This window comes from Egretta garzetta, unplaced genomic scaffold, assembly GCF_000687185.1.
Source record: "Egretta garzetta isolate BGI_Z169 unplaced genomic scaffold, ASM68718v1 scaffold45, whole genome shotgun sequence".
Taxonomy (NCBI): Eukaryota; Metazoa; Chordata; class Aves; order Pelecaniformes; family Ardeidae; genus Egretta; species Egretta garzetta.
In genome coordinates, this window is record NW_009260028.1 from 1,197,813 (window position 1) to 1,215,487 (window position 17,675).

At 38.5% G+C, this 17,675-nt stretch overlaps 1 protein-coding gene across 1 annotated transcript in view; it reads right to left on the reverse strand.

Annotated features, from left to right (window-relative positions):
* The window catches only part of CUNH21orf91 (chromosome unknown C21orf91 homolog), a 19,715-nt gene extending 2,043 nt beyond the window's left edge, over nucleotides 1-17,672 (reverse strand). Inside the window, exons 1-4 of the mRNA XM_035896414.1 lie at nucleotides 17,549-17,672; nucleotides 3,911-4,444; nucleotides 565-627; nucleotides 4-91 (exon numbers count right to left, since the gene is read on the reverse strand). Coding sequence (XP_035752307.1) covers nucleotides 4-91; nucleotides 565-627; nucleotides 3,911-4,444; nucleotides 17,549-17,672 — 809 coding nt within the window. The remainder of the gene's footprint in view (nucleotides 1-3; nucleotides 92-564; nucleotides 628-3,910; nucleotides 4,445-17,548) is intronic.
* Between the last annotated feature and the right edge of the window lie 3 nt (nucleotides 17,673-17,675).

The following is a 17,675-nucleotide window of genomic DNA, read 5'->3' on the forward strand; positions in this document are numbered from 1 at the left end:
AGCAGCTGCTCGATAGCTATATGACGGACATTGAGCTCTGAAGCCAGAGAGTCCTTTTCTTGGACTTGCTGCGTCAGCTCTTCAAACACATCTGCAAGAACATGATCAGGTTAATGCACTTGGTCCCTGTACTTCCCACAGCGTTAAGAAGCAGTGCTGAACCTGACTATGACAGAGGCACGGACATTTAATTGGGCTCCTGGACAAGAACACCACTTTTTCTGGTTCCAGCACATTGCATTGCATGTGCATGCATCGCGAACTGAACAGGATCACCAGTTTAGTTTTAGGTGACCTCAGCAAAGCTGGATCAGTTTATAACTCAAAAAGAACTTGACTCCAGTCAAAAAAAAATCAAAGAAAATACTGTATTCGAGTGTCAGTTTGCAGGTTACATAAGAAAAGCACCTAGAAGTTTCTTGTTTTACGTGGAAACATGACATACAGAGATTTCAATCCAAAACTTAGCCGATAGTAAAGCCATCGCAATTCCTTTTCGAAACAAGATCTTCTTTACTACAAAGCAACGCAAACACAAAATGAAGAGTATTGAAAAATTCTCACCCTGGATTTGCTTGAGCAGTTTTTCATTAACTTGCTTTAACTCTCCAGGAGTCATCATAGTCACTGTAACAATAAAATCTGTTATTACTACTATCAAAGTCACATAAGCATCCCTAAGCAGACTCCCGCTTTCCTCAAATTGTCATCGTTTGCATTCTAATAATCGACAGAGGTGCGACAGTAAGTCAGAGGCAACATTATTTATCAGTCATTTGTGGAAAGCTTGAAAATTCTCTTATGTTGACACAGACAAGGATTTACTCCACAGCCCCTTCTTCAATGTCAAAGAGCTGGAAACTCAAGCCTTCAAAACCAAAGTGTCCAGAATCAGAACTGCTTGTAAATTGCTTGTAAGTTGCTTGACACCTTTAAATACTTTACCTTCCTCTGACTGCAAAACATGGTTTCCACAGTGTGACCCCTGCAAGTACCTCTCGAACTGCAGGCAAGTGGACAATTCTGAGGCAAATCCTGCTATGTCTGCAAGCCTACACAAAACAGCTTCTGCATGGAATTTTCAGCACACAGCTACCTGTTTTGGCTATCAAGTTTTGTGCTTTATGCATACAATAATAACAACAACAACATATACGGTTTCAACTGAGTAACTCAGTGACAAATGAAGAATTAAAATCCTAGTCTGATACAAAGACCAACGTATAAAAGTAGGTTTCCTTCTCACTTTCTTGTGCTGTATTCCTAGCGAGAACTAGAAGACCCTCAGACCCTATTCTTCATTCAAAAGTCCTTCTGTGTCTCAGGTTACGTGTACATTGATCATCCTCATCAAAAATATATATTAAACCTCAGAGGAGGGAACTGTGAAAGTATTCGGCACTGCCCTCGATCAACAGCAGCAATTAAGGAGGCACTGGCCTGTTTCCTAGAAATCCTTCAACTCAGCAGTGGTGGGGGCAGGTTGGTGCACCACAAGAGGATACAGGGCACTGAAACAAGCTTAAAAACAAAATTTAAAAATTACAGGGTCTTAAAAGAATGCTGCAGCTTAGCAAAGCTCTCACTGCACACTTAGGAAAAACCTATGCTGCAAGCATGCAGCTTTTGTTCAGAGATTTCTCGGTGCAAGAATTTTCTGTAAATTTAAAGCATAAGTTCTGAAAAGGATGGTTTTTACTTACCCATGGGATGATTTGCTTACTCTAGCCCTTCTCACATATTGCTGTTGCAGGATATTAACTTTCTCTTGCTATTGCCAAACCAAAGAAGCTGGCAACAGCTAAGATAGCCTGCTTGTTACTCAAGACATAAGGCCATTTAGGAGAGAACCAGATCCACCTTTCTCCTCCAACAGCCAGGTACAGTGGTGCTCCTTCCTACCTTCAGCTATCGATAGAACAGAAGACTCCTGTCTTACATCCTACCACCCTTTCAATTAGCACTTTTTAAGCTCCAAGAAAACACTGATTGGATTTTAGTAATTGACAGCTTTAAAAAGAAATTTGATAATTCCCCCCTTCCCCTTCCTATACTCAGTAGTAGGATGTTACTTCCCATTTCTTCATTGTTTTCATCAACACTTCATCAACTGTAGCAGACAGGCAGGTTCACACATTTCGTGTGTGTGACATGAAACAGTCCTGTCCTGATACATAATTCTGATACAGAGGGAAAGGGAGAAGGCACAGAACACAGAATTTAAATAAAAGATTATAATCTACCTCAGCCATGGGTAGAGCAAAGAAATATTGACCAAGTTGTTTACAATCACATTAACAATGCTTTTTTTTTAGTAGAATGCTATGTTGTTACAGTGTAAACACTCCAATAAGGTGGTATCTAATTCTGGCAGAGAACATCTAAGTTCTTTTCTAAAATACAAATTTTATGTAATCATACAGTCTCCAAATGAATGTCTCAAAGCTAAATACTGTAGAAAGATTAGCCCCCCCCCAAACAAAGCAAAAATGCCTTAAGAGTGCATTATGCAGTAACGACAGAAGAAAAATATCCATTATCGTGCTCAAAAGAGCTTTATGATCCCCTGTCCCAAAATCGGAGAGATAAATTCCAAGTCACTAACTTCACTTAAATAACCCCCTAAACCAGGTCAAGCTTTCATAATTCCTGTTTACTGTTGTCTTGATTTATGTAATCCCGATTTATGACTCCAGAAGACAGGTGGTCAAACAGCCCAGTATATCTGTTTTGATTTATAGCTTTAAGACTACTAATTCACTACAAACGCAATATGAAGCATCATACAACAGTTAAATAAAATCCTTTTATAAAGAATGTGAAACGACTGAACTTTGCAAGAACAGGTTCGTTACTCTGTTTAAAAAAATGGGAGCCTAAAGAAACAGGTTCCAACTTTTTACAGTACCTCTTTCTCACTCTCCTGACATTCTGAATTCCATTATTCCCTTCTTTTCCTCACCCAATATTTCACTGAATATTTTACCAGCTTTTTTGTCTTTTCTAAGGTCTTTTGACATTCAGAAACCCTCTCCAATTATTTTTCTCATCTACAAAACTAGGAGTGGATGTACTCCAGTTTAGGGCTGGGCACTGTTCTAAAAGATGGACGGTAACTGCAGAGATCTCTAGCAACTTACTCCTAACACATTTCATGTAGGCCAATTCCAGAGAGACTGCAATATCCTAGATTTTTCTAAATAACTCTTCTAGTGACCTTCTTAAATAACAGGAAAACTTATTTTCCGCAGATTTCAGTATCATCATGGTCATCAAAAGAATTGCTCAGGTCTACTACTACAGCCTTTAAGAGGACATGGTGGCATAACAGTCTTCCCATTTTCTTCTACTCAATAAACAGAAGGAAATAAAACCCTAATAAAATGCACAGGGGGAGTCCGCTACTGTTAAGAACGTTTAATTTTTTATGTTGTTTCACAAGCTTGCTCTGCTACCTGACCTCTGATTTCCCCTATTGCTTAGGGCAGCTCTCCGTGCAACGTAACTCAAGGCACCACACACGTTCAGGACGAAAGCTGTTTTCGGTTTAGTAATGTCCACAGGCACGACTGTGTGACTGCCAGGACCGACACATTAAAGTGACTGCAATCAACCCTAACAGTAACTTTCTGCATAAAATAGGTGTGTCCTGAGTCACGCTGGGGGATAATTAACAGGAAAATTAAGAAAACAACCAAACAAAACCCCCCCACCAGCCATACCCTCCACACTATCTGCTTCGCCATGTGGCCTTTTTTTTTCCCCCCCACAGATTTTACAGTAACTCCAAACTGTTAAAAGCTGCATTTCAGGCTGTGAATTAATGCCCTCTGGGGACATTGAGTGGTCAAGAGGTATTTCAAAGAATGGCCTTGCTTGCTAGGTCATGTGTAAATAGAGATATACTTACGTTCTTCCCTGCTGTATTGAGGATGCCTTCTACAAACACCGGTGAGTGAACCACCTTCAGCTTTTTCAGCTTTCTGGGCTTGGCTGTGATTAGACCACAAAACACTGCTGCAACAGAAGGTAGCACCTGTTTCTTGTAACACACCGAGTCCGAAATCAGTGGATTCTCTTTGCTCCAGAAGAGCTTGTGAGCAGCTTGAGATGCCTCCAGAACTCCCATCTATCCATTTTGCAGAGTATCTAGGTACTGGGGAGTCAAACTGTGGGAGTAATTTTCTATCAGTCTGATGTCTGAAGTTAAAAAGCTGGTGTTGCGACGTTTTTGAGCTTTCAGAATCAGAGTCTAAATCCTTGTTTTGTGCGTACTGTATGATCCAGTTAATTTTTTTGCTCAAGATATTTTTTACTTCTGCATATGGACTTCTAGAGAGCTTTGATCGCGGACAGTCCTGATTCGCTATTAAATGGAATTTTTCAAAGCAGTCTCTGTGCCCCCTTAAAGATCGTGTATGTAGAAGATCTGACTTTGGTACTCCTGTAGAGACACAATAGAAAAAAGTTAACTTATTGTATACTGTATTCATTTTTCGACATCTTTATTCACAAGCAAACAAGAAAACAAGAATTTTACTGATGCTTTCCTATTGACAGTCTAATCACTGAAGTAAACTAGGGTATGTGATACTCTCAAACTGTTTGCGCTTCCACTCAAGTCTTGAGCCCTTAGCGTAGAAAGTGTTTTGTACACAGTCATCTGTAGTGCAGGATTTATAGATTACCTGCACATGCCTCTTGGATGAAGCAAACTGCTAACTCTGCACATACTGCATCACACCCATACACAAGTGTATAAACTGTAGAAGTAAAATAATCCCAACTACGTATCAGAAAGTTCCACAGAACAATACCGAAGAACATTTTGAGAGCAGTCATTCATGCTCCCATCTTCTATGGATAACGTTACGAGCCATCTGCTCAACAAATACTCCAGTGCGCGGGCCTGTGTTATCCAAGTGGTCAAACATAATTCAGGCTTCAGTCTTAGTTTATTGTTTTGCATTGGTACAAGCCCGTAGCCTAGCTAGAGAAGCAAGTTCTAATACTGTTGACACTTGCCGACATTAGACTGTCCCGAAATTCATTTCATGCAAGATGGATGTTTATTCTCCTCTTTGCTTGTCCCCCTTCAAAGACTATTCATATAGCTACAGCAGGTAACTTACTCAAACCTCAGAGTAACCGACAGTGATTGACATGATAAAAAGGAACACAATCTGTGAAGATCTACAGTTGGTGAGTGAACACAGATGGTATGAGAAATGACTATTTCAGAAAGTTAATAGTACTCCAGTACAAAATTCCTTTCTGCAACTTCAGTGGACATTTATTTTTCTTCAGATTCACCTACGCAGTAGATTCATATCCAAATCCAGAACACTGAACAGTTCAACGTATATCTCAACACCCTGTATACTGCTTGGGAAGTTCCCAATATAATGAAAAACAGTTCCTCATGGCAAATAACAAATAATACACTTGCGAACCACTGGTTGAAAGTGATCAATGCTTACTAAAGCCAGAATATTTAAAACCACAGATAACGTAATTTGATCTTTGAAACTAGGTGACATGAACCAAGCTGCAGCCATTTTACCTTTTAGCACAGAAGGACGTAAATAAAAGCGATTAAAGAAAAAACACGAAACTCAACAGGTAACAAAATTTGATAATCGAGACTTTAATGAGCGATTAGCAGAAAGCTACATGTTACAACAATTCTCAGTTGTATCTGACTTACCCTCTTAAGTTCTTGTGGTAAACTTTAAGCCCCCCACCTCAAACAATTCAAAAAACATCTTATCGTTTGTTAAGTGATCAATTCTGCAAAATCCCAAACTGCTCTCAAAACTTATCTACAAAGGTAAAATTCTTAACACAGAACTACTGAAAACAAATCCAAGCACTTAATTTTGATTATCTCATTTGCTGGTAACTGGTGCTTCAAGTTGGAGAGTTCAAATATTGAGAGCAGCCATTGTAAATTTTTCATCTTCCACGCAAAATTTGTGGGACAAAATAACAAAAAGAGTGGAAAATGAAAAAAGGACAGCAGTGAGATTTTATTTTGTTCTTAGCAGCAGGGAAGAAAGGTACAGTCATAAAACCAGACACTCCTCCTGTCCATGAACTAAGTAATAGAACAATCAAAACCCACATCCTAACCAGAAGCACCTTTAAGAAGGAAGTTCCCAAGGAAAGTACAAAGACAGATTTATCTTCATGGGCACAGAGACAAGATTCTCGCTCTACACCTGAATATATCTTTCAACCTCTTTTAGCAAGTAGACCTCCACTAGCTTTTCCTAAGCTCTACATGACCTATTGCCTACTTGAAAGGCTACTTCCCCTATCTCTACAGAGACTTTAAAAAAATCCCCAAACATTTCTAGTGAAAACAAGGAAAGACAAGCATTTGTTTTCATGACTTATGAGTACAGTTTAAATATAGCTAGTCTGCTTAACTCAAGTAGCATGATGGAAACCCTTAAATCATTAAGCAATGAAGGAAGAGCAAACACTGACAACTGACACTACAAGGCATATATTCACACCACTGAAAGCCCTACAAAACCAGACTGATTCGTTCAATATTAGTTGCTTTACCCAAGTGGTTCTTCAACATGCTGCGCTGCTGATGCTTACAATGCTTTCTTTTACTTACAGAAAACATCATCAGACTGGCTGAAAAACAAGTTTTACATAATTTTCTATAGAACAATGCTCAGGAACCCACCTAACAATTTGACCACAGGATGAATAAACAAAACCAACATCTTCTGATCACAGGACAGAGTAATCCTGTCTAAAGCAAATACTTGGAAGATTTGGTGAAGAAGAGGGAGGAGAACTGCAGAAAGCAGAGTTAGAAAATCTGGGGCAAATGCAATTTTGCACTGATTGTTCTAGTTTACGGCTGCTAATAGGCATTAATGTCTGTTTTTCTCTCAGGATACCATCCCTCTCCCAACTCAAAAACCAAACACGCCTACCAAGTTTTTGCTTCTTATTATTCTCCCTTGCATCCTCTCCTTCCCCAAAACTAAGGAAGAAAAAAACCTACTGCACTGTTTCAATTAAAAACAGAGAAACTGAACCTTGCAAGTTTAATGAAATATTTCCAGAGCTGGTTGTAGAGGCATGACCTCTTGCAGTTAGGTCTTCTGCCTGGCACATCTGAACAAATAGATCAGACTGAGTTTCCTCACATACACACACTCTCACTCCTGGGGCAATCACAAAATAAACACCTGCACAACAAATGATAGAATACTGCAGTCTTTCTTAAAAAAAAAAAAAAAAATCCTTTGAGGCTCTCTGCTTCATTATTTCCATGAGACTAACATGTTACTTGTCCAATAGGACAAGGCTGTGAGACCACACAAAACGAACACCACAAAATTTCAGTTACACAAAAAAAGAACAAGTGCAGCATGACTTTATGAAGCCCCATCTGATTTATATGTCTAAGCCATAAGCTCAGGGTTACTCAAGTCTTTCCTTCTGACAAATTTATCTTTTAGAAGAATTCCAAACATTTTTAACTTCCCCACTCCTGAGGCATGCTGCTCAAAGTAATCTGTTTTATCAGAACTCAGTAATATAGGATATGCCTGAAATTAGCAACTATTACAAAAGTAAAAATGTTACTTCTAAAGTTTTGCTACATATATGCCACGTATTAGCCATAACGTCACTATTTCTGAACAGAGAGCAAGTTATTACAAAACACTTCCAATACACAAGAATGACCCCCCCGACCAAGACCAGAATTTACAGCCTTCCCTAGCTCTTACTGAAAAAAAAAAACCAAAAAGGGTATATCTAAATACTCTTCGATACAGTAAGGAACACAAAGCATGCAAAATCAAACCAGTTTTGTACAGAATTGCTAACAGACTTGCTTCAGCTTTCACATAGCTGGTTTGGATTTCTACTGTAACAAACACGCAAAAAATCAAAACCGCTCCAAACCAACCCGCAATCTTTCTTTTGTACTAAGGTGACAATGAGTCCTTTCCTATAGAGAGGATGTGAATAACATCAGCCCCTAACCTTCTGGAATTGCAGCCCAAGAGCTGAGCATTCACAGCAGCTGCTGTGCCAGCACAAATTAGTAATGACGTACCGGTATTACAGCAAGTAAGAGCCCATTTCTTTGACACAAATCCTTCTGTTGTAGGCAATACCATCAGCTTTATGAGGTGGAAAAGATGCCCGTTTCTTTTTGGTAAGACTTAATACTCCACTCAGATTAATTCCTATTTTTGCCCTTCATCTCAACTGCAGAAAAATCTACCAGGTGGTAAACTGGCATGGATCATACAAATGATGTATCAAGGTGATTGAGTTTCAGAAGATACATTACTTTATTCAACATTATACACAAATAGACAAGTAAAGCAAAGTAAGACTTCTGTACATTACAAGAAGTAATACTGCAATTTTGATAAACAGCTATTGTCAGTTCTGGGGATTTTCACAGGGTTTCAGTTCTGTCTCAGTGTTCCTGTTTGCTAATATCCATCTCAAGCTTTTTGGTTTTTGGCTGGTTCTTCAAGTCAGCAATCATACAGGCATCAACATTTTTTTCCCCCCCTTTGTAGGTATGTGTACATTTATCCCTTGTCTTACTTTTCAAGAACAGGATTGCAGGCTATGTCCAAGTATGTCCTACCATCCATGCTTATTTTTTCAGAGAAGGAAAAGGAACTTTAAAAAGCAGCAAAAAAGCGCACAGCCATCCAAAGCAGGAAAATTTCATCGGGGAAAAAAAAAAAAAATCCGCCAAAATTCAATAACATCGAGAAGATCACATCTAACTAAAGACAGCGGATGCCATTAGGAAACAAGCTCACGCCAGAGATCATTCCTCAAGCGAACAAGATTCACAGGATGATGCCAAACCTTAAGACAAATCATAAAAGAATGAAAGCGTGTGTCTACCACCCACTGTTTACTTCTGATTTGTGGTAACTCATGTGTCCTAGATGAAATATGAATGGCATCACTTTACTAGGCAACATCTTTGTACGTGGAGCATTTCTAAGAATGGGGCTGCTTATTTAAGAGACTAGTATTCAGGCAAAAAAGAAATTGACTATTTCAACTTGTAAGCTATGCACAGCAGAAACTCTTTACACCGATACAGTTCTCAATTTAATGAGTCTTAACCTACTCCTGAAAAATAATTTTGCAAATGAATGACTAGCAATCAGGCAATTTATAAATTAGTACACATTTTTGTCACTTCTAGTTACTCGTAAGTGTGAAGTAGCAGAGAGTAGGAAGAATATTTACCATATAACCAGGTGTGTAATCACATCTCAATAAATTCTATCCCATTTTAAAGCATTTGTACTTGAAAGTAAATGATTTTGCATCATATTAAAGTTCTGGGTTTATTTTTTTGAAGGGAAGTAGTCTACAAAGACTTTATTTCTGCCTTTGCAACTGAATCTTTGAATTCTATGTATAACTCTTCTTCATGATAAAGATACAGAACTAAGTTGAAATGTTTGCTCACATTTATATACAAAGCTGGCTAGAACAGTTGTCTTATTTGGAGATTAAAACAATAATGAACAAGTTCAATTCAAAAGAAATGCTCTTGAATACCATGACAACTTCACATCCCTTTACAAACAAATGTTTTCATTAAAAAAAAAAAAAACAAACCCTCAGTGATCATTAGTCTGCTTGTTATCTTCCACAGTGGGTTTTTTTTCATTTGTTTGTTATTCTTTTTTTAAAAACCTTCTTATTTGGTCTTTCAGCTCCATCAGTTGAAAATAATGTTAAAGAAAGCCTGCATTCCCTTCTTAACAATTTATAATGCAGCTGAAGAGAAAAAAAAAACACCAGAATTTGAGATGGAGTGAACTAAAATTAAGAAGAATACTTCTAGACACATGAATAGTCAAATTAGAAGTTTGTACTACGACATTTGTTAAAGCCATATTAAAGTCCCTTTAAGGAATTTACAAATACTTATGGGCAAGATTTATACCTGACCATAGAGAAAGGAAAATAAAAGCTGCCTTCTCAGTCTAATGCTAGTGTCTACCACACATATAGCTTCCATAAATCCGTAAAGTACACACGGTTATTAAATCAAACGAGAGCGAAGGCACTTCATAATACAAATTTGTATAGTACTGGCAACATGGGTGAAATTATTTAAGTCAGAACACTTAGCAAAGGTCCACCTCCAGTTTTAGCTAGCTGTGGAGACTGCCTTCATAGCCAGCAAAGAAACGCTTCTCAGGCACAACTTATCCTAAAGAGTTAACTCTAGAAAGATTTGTGACAGGCACCTACGCTTTTTCCTTTAATCCTGTAAGCAAGCAAAAGCCCTTGTGAAAAGCACTGGTCTGTGGCTGTCCACTTTAAGAGCCCCAGATTTCACTACCCATTCTAGCTGCTGCTCCCCTCAGCCATCCACCTTGCACACGTACAGTACTGCTCTTGGAAGAGGGGGGGGTTTAGCCAGCTCATGAAACCGCTCACAAGCAACGGCTAGTGTCCACTTGATTCAGACAGCTCCAGTTTGGTTTACCCAGTGTACAGGGCTAAGACCTGCAGCAGACAGGGAAGTCCTTCACAAGACACTGAATGTTCACGTTCATCTCTTAAGCCACTGCTACATATTAGTGTATTCTTTGAGAATGCTGAAAGAGGGATATTATAATGGAAAATGAGATTCCAAGGACCTATTCAAAATACATTAAATAAAACCAGCCCATGAGGACCTAAGGCAGCAAGTAATCCACACATCTAAATGACAAGGGGTAGGGAAAACTGATAGTCTTCAGATGTACAATTCTGTGGACACTGAAAAATGGGATCATTAGTGACATATATCTCCAATACATCTGCCTGACAAGACTTAAAGCCAACTGCTATTTTTAAGTGTATGCATGCAATTTCATTTGAGTTAAATCTTGTGATTTATTAGATTGGCTAGAAGGAAAATGCCAGTGCCATTCATTAACTTCCAAAACCAGGCACATGGTAAAGACTAGATATTATCTTGTTCATAAATTAAAGTTATCTCCTCACTTTCATATGATAAAGCCACTCAATTCCACACATCAGGTGTGTGCACAAATCATCTCCCACTGCATTTCTATTAGCCCATTTGTATTTTACCACACAGAAGATACCCTACGTAAGACAACAGAGATACAACTGACCCTTTAAAACACATTCCCAAAATTCATGTTCTACCTAAGAAGAAAGTTTACCACTGTATTAGACATGCAAATACATTCTGATGAAGACTTTACTACAAGAACTACTATGTTAAAAACGTCTAACACTTCGTAAGAAAAATCAGTTAAACTGACCTAGTAGAGAGTGGAAGCCATGAGATGGTATTTCTGCATTCCGGATGATGCCAGGTACGTAACATAACCGCTCATTTTATTTGTTTGCATGTACAAGCCTCCCAAATTTACATATAGAGAATTTAAAAACACAGTTTTAGAGCTAGCCACACAGCTCTACTATTACTCAGCGGTACTTATATGGCACTTAGAAGATGAAGAATAGCATCTCCAACTATGTTTGGACTCGAATTCGTAGTTAAGTGGTTTACTGGAAACTGCAGCTAGTTCCACAAGTCCATTCAAGTTTGCAGAAATGAGTCATACCCCTGGACTGCAAATGCTACCTAAACAAGTTGTCATCTGTCTAGCCTAAAGGGTAGTGATGAAATTTTTTAGCTTTTGTTGCCAGAACAATATATTGTATCAGTTATTACTTCATTAACATTGAAAAAAATAAGGATGTGTAATATTTCGGAACAGAATTAAATTAAAACAGCAGTTTCCAATCCTTTCAGCTACACCTTACAACACGTTTTATTTCAGAGATATTTTTTTGTAGAGTGTAAGAAGGAAAAAAGTAAAATCTGAGTCCTTACAGCTTTTTAACAATTTTTTTTTTTTCAATGAACACAAAGAACACAGAATAAGCATATTACACATGATTTTATAGACCTTAATAGGAAAAAAAAGCTATGTAATAAGACAGATTTGTTTATAGCATCTTTGTCTCAAACTGGAGACTGGGATGCACTAACCTGATACTGAAATTGCCTCAAATGCTGTGAGTCTATTGGCACTTCAAAGCGCCATGGAAGTGTAACTATCTTAACATAAATCAGGGGAATAGGCATTCAATACTTACACTCTCTCCTCTTTTATACTGTAAGACCTGGGATATAGACTGTCATTTGCTATTCAGCTGTTGTTCAACTCTAAACAAAAATGGAAGCAAGCCAATTTGCTTGTCAGCTAGCATTCTCCAAGATGTTATCATAGTTAGCAGCACCAGAGAAACAAAAATTAATGAAAACCAGCTCAAAACAATCAGATTTTCCCTTTCCATTATAGTTTTGTCTCCGTTACAAACCCTTGAATTTTTAAATAATTCTGCATTAAGACATACTAGCATAAACCCAGGTTAAGATAGGTTACATTATTTATGACAAATAACATAAAGCTAAACCATAATTATTACAGACTTTCCACTTTGCAACCTTCAGAGACAAGTCCAGTGTTTGAACAAACACATTCAATTATTAAGTTCCTGAAGCTGCGATCTCCACAGGCGTTGTCCAGAGGATCACAAAGCATGCATTAAGGAAGGACACATCTGCATTGCACAATGCATTCCCATGCGAAGACATCTGAACAACTCTAAGCAGCACAACAGCTTAGCACTCTATCCACCGGAGCATGCTCTGCGAAACACAGGCGAGACGGTGACAGCCTCCTAACAGGAGAATTAGAGCGCGGTCAGGTATCTGCACAGCGCTGCGTTCTTCTGTGGAAACCCTACAACTGGAGTTTCAAAGCAGCTTGTAGGGACACCATATTCAGGCAAAGGGGTTTGATGCTGGTATTTACACATACACACACATATATTTTTGTGTGTTCATGTATCTTCCCCCCACCTTCCAGTTACAAGTGCAGATCTGTTGTTAGCATTACATATTTGCTATCAGAGTTCAGTTAATCATTTTCCCATATTATAATGAAATTAAGAAGAAGAAATTTGTCTCAAACACACAACACATGATTTCCTGCCTTATGCAATCTAGCTACACATGAATTTAAAACATTTCCTGTTTCACTGATTACTACTGTGACACCTACTTGGAAAACAAAACAGTACACAACAATCTCTGCTGGTGTTCACTTTGCCTGCACAAGGCAAACAAAAGCCAACATCAAACTCCTGCAGACCCACACCACCAGGATATTCTAAACCCCATCTAGAACTTTAAAACCACCATGCAGAATCAACTTCATTTCTCAAAAATGTTAGTTTAGTATTTCATATGCAACTACTCTGCATATTTTAAAGATTAAGAATCACGTCAGTATTCTGTTGTGCTAAATCATCCAGTAATGATCCTTCACACATAAAAGCTAGTTTCACAACAAAAGTATTTATGTGTTGCTTAGTTCACTCAGCTTCCCTGAGCATGAATCCTTAACCTAAGCAAGCTGAAAGAGCAAGCACAACACGGACAAAAATCCTGTCCTTTCAAGACACACCACCTCACCCCTGTTTAGACTGAAGATTAGCACTACCAAACTCTCCGAAGAACATTGCTCTCTCCCTGCTCAGGGAAGGTTAGTGACATGTAATAGGAGAAAGTTTAAACCTGCATCTTGGCTTTCTGTTCATTCCGTATGCCTATTTCCCTTTTCTCCTCCCTTTGGTACCATTCTTTCAGTCAAGTTCAGAGAAACAGACCCTATAATCCATATACATCGCTCCTGAATAAATTCTGGGACAGACACCACACCTGAACTCCGAACTGCACTCCAACCAGTGGTTCCTGTGAATTAACTTAGTATGAAGCATAATCACATTTTAGGCTAATGTATCAATTTATTTCATTGAAAGACTAAAAATCTACTATTAAAAACAATTATGACTGAGTCCTGATTTCAGTAACTAACTTCCTCATTCAGAAACTCAGCAGTTAATTCATTAAGGCAGACCACAGACTAAGCTTTCTGTATAGCAGTAGCAGTCTTCTCTGTAAAGGACTATAAGATCAACCTGATTTTTGGGGGTTTTTCTTTTTCGACTATGTATCACTACCAAGCTTTTGTCCAAACATAATAAAGGTTACAAAAACCCACCCCAATGTCAGGAAGGTAAAGGCTGAGACACATCACAACAGTGATCCAGGAAGAAGTCTGTTGAGTCATTACAGATGGGGATGGTCTCCGACTTGCTCATTTCTAATTACTCATCTTACTTAACCAAGATGATCAACAACGTTACCAACTACACAGGAGCAAACTTGTACAGCTGTTGAACTCACAGATGCCAGAAGACACAAAGATTCACCAATACGATACTGTAGTGTAATTAAGCACAGCTAAGTAAATTATATTTACGTAGTGTTTTGTTTATACACATTTGAGAAAGTCTGTTTCAGAGCAGGTTCGGGTGGTTAAGCCTTGGGCTGGATCCGTTTCAAGTGTGTGGATTTACCATAGGACAGCTTTAAGCAATCAGATGCTGGCACAAAGGGAAACAGAATTGTTCTCATGAGCTTTGCACTAGAATATGACACCCTTTTTTAAAAGGAAATTGGGAAACCTACTTCCAGAACTTCATACATAAACTCATAGAATCATGGAATCATTTCAGTTGGAAAAGACCTTTAAGATCATCGAGTCCCACTGTAAACCTAACACTGCCACGTTCACCACTTGCCCTTGCACATGCATCTGCAATGCTCCCTTCTATCCTGACCCACCTCCTAGCGAGGACTGGGAAAATGGAGGAGGTGCTACACATTCCCTTTAAGTCAGACAGCACTTCACACATGGAAGTTAACAGGGTGCTGCAAACAGTGGGAGTACTTAAGCAGCCTGCAAGATGCTGAGCTGTGACTAATAGCCTGCCTGTTCTTGAACAGCAGCTATTTCCTACTTTGCTGAGGGAGAAGTTACGCATGCACATCAACACTAAAAATGAGTAAGCCTTAAGCACTGTCCTAGCTGTTGCATGAATATCTTTTTAGAATAGCCCATTTCACTTCCCAGATTACTTAAAAATATATGTACATGTATGAATTGCTTGGGTTTTAAAGTATGATGTTAAATAAAAAGGCAAACTATTAGCGAGAATGACACTCACTTGTGTGGCACAGTACACCTACAGAATTGATACAACTTACACCTGACTGTTCAACAAATACCTAGGTCACAATGCATCTGAACTTCACTAAAACACAAGCAGGAGGTTAATACGAAAACATTGAGTATAACGTTCTGAGTCAGTCAATTATCCATTTCATTCCCTACCCAGGGCTGCCAAAAGATTCTTATTTTAGATGTATAGAATATAAATCACAGTCTTTCTCACAGCAAAATACAATAGATATGTCAAAAGCAGGAAGAGTGTGAGCACCGATATGGTAAAGGACTGGCTCATGCAGTGGTTCAGCTTATAAAGAATCGTAATAAGACTTTTTAAGTCACTTGCACAACCTCTGCCCCCCTTAAGCCTCCTCTCCCTATAAAAACAGTAACATACGTCTTTTCAAAGTACACAGAAGACAGAATATCAGAAATAGGGGTATTTTGATGCTATAACGATCAAAGATATTAATACTTTTCTTTTACTATGCAAAGTAAAAGATTAAGAATATAATGGTTCATGTAATTTCAGGTGAGCTTTCATCAGTATTCTGTTAAGTAGTCGTCTTTTAAAATTAACCAAAAATTTAGAAGATTATGCAAAATCATCTGCTGCACAGATTAAGCTTTTACTATTATCAAGTCTGCTTAGTGTTCCAGAAAAAAGAAAGCTGTTCCAGCTAAAACACGTGATCATTTTGTAAAGTAATACCCATAACAAGTAACTTTGACAAATCCACTGCTTATCTCAAACAACGGAGGATAGAAACCATCCAGCAATTTTTTAATGCATCCTATTTTATTTATTTCAACACTTCCAAAACAAAACTAGATTCTGAATGTAATCAAAATACTTAATTCTCATTATGGCAATATGTTTTTTTTCCTCATTTTAAAGCCTAGAGAGAGAAACATCTTAACTCCACTTCATATTGAGAACCATAAGCCTATCATTTTAAAGCAGTAAAAAACTCAAGTAGACTGACAGGTTGTCTTAGGTTAAAGAGTTGCTCTGAGTTTTATCAAAAAGTGCAAATACACAAGCACGTCTCTTCTAAACAAAAGCATAAAGCATGCAAAGTACTACTGAAGTACAAAAGTATTATTCAGATTAAAATATATAGCGTCTAGTAGCAAAGACCTTAGAGGCATAATTTTTTTTTTTTTTAAATTTAAAATACTGACTCAGTACTGTGTTTCAAGTGATTCTAACTTGCTAAGGCATTTTTCAGATTTCTGTAAGGTAAGAACAAAATTTTATTATCTACACACGCATTAAAAGTCAGATGCACAACAGAAACAGTGCATGGAATACACATCTTTACAGCCTCCCCCAGTTCCAGTCAGTTTTATGCTTCTAGGGTTCAGAACAAACAACTAGATCACTGGATACAGTGCTCATATCTCACAGCACTTTACGCTCAGAAAGACTTCATCTTAAGACCTTTAGTGCACTCTCATATATACCAGAGACACCGCAATGGGACTATTCATATAACAGCGTTAAGATCTTCATATTCAATTGCCCCATACCCATACAGATTATTCTAGGTAGTCACATGCACGTACAATTGGCAAATTCCACTGTATATAACTGTCACAAATTACTTTGTTGCCCCCCAAATCAAACGACACCACTTGTATTTTCAAAAATCCTTATTTGGCTGAAAAAAGGGAAATAACTAATCTGCTGCTGCTCACTGATGCCCCACACTTGGTTCATACATGAAGAGCAGCAACAAGATGAGTAAATTCTTCAGCAAAACAAGGTCTGAAGTTTTAAACCTACCGTTTTGGAGACCAGACACAAAGCTTACAAGATTAGTCTTTTAAAAGACGGTCAAAATTCCTACCTTATAATTTGCAAACTTTAAGAAGCTTTGACAGTGAACCCAGTTTTATCATATCACACGTATTATCACTTTATGAAAGCAAAAATAAATAACCCTCTGATTACCCCCAGTGAAACATTCATCTGCTTCCAAGAAAACCTACTGCGCTTTAAAACTTGCGATTTACAAAAGTTTTACACATAGACCCCTCTAACTATTGAGCAAAACCCCTGAATAAAGGCTGAACAAAAACTCCTTCAGATCCGAATTAACACCAGAGGTCTAACACCAGACAGTCAAATTAACACCGGGGCATTTCAGAAGCTCTTGGAAGGGCGGGGGCGGGGGGGGGTACACCTTTACATCCAGAGGGGCAGGGGCCCCCCCCGCCTTTACTGGAAGTGAGCTATTTAGGAAGCTAACGAACTGGTCTGGCCAGCAAAGAAAAGCTTTTTTAAACACAGGCGTCTTCGAACCCAAGCCTTTCCGAAAGCTTTCAGACCAGCGCAATTTGCGCTCAAGCAGCCCCGGACCGACACTTTGCGCCGGAGGACTTCCCCGTGAAAACGCTACCTTCGATGTTCAGCTCGAAACACACGTGGCAAAAGGAGAGCGTTTCCTTCTCGGTCCCCAGCTTGCAGACGCTGCAGACGTTGTCGTCGTCCAGGTCGATGCTCACGAACTGCTCCTCGTCCATAGT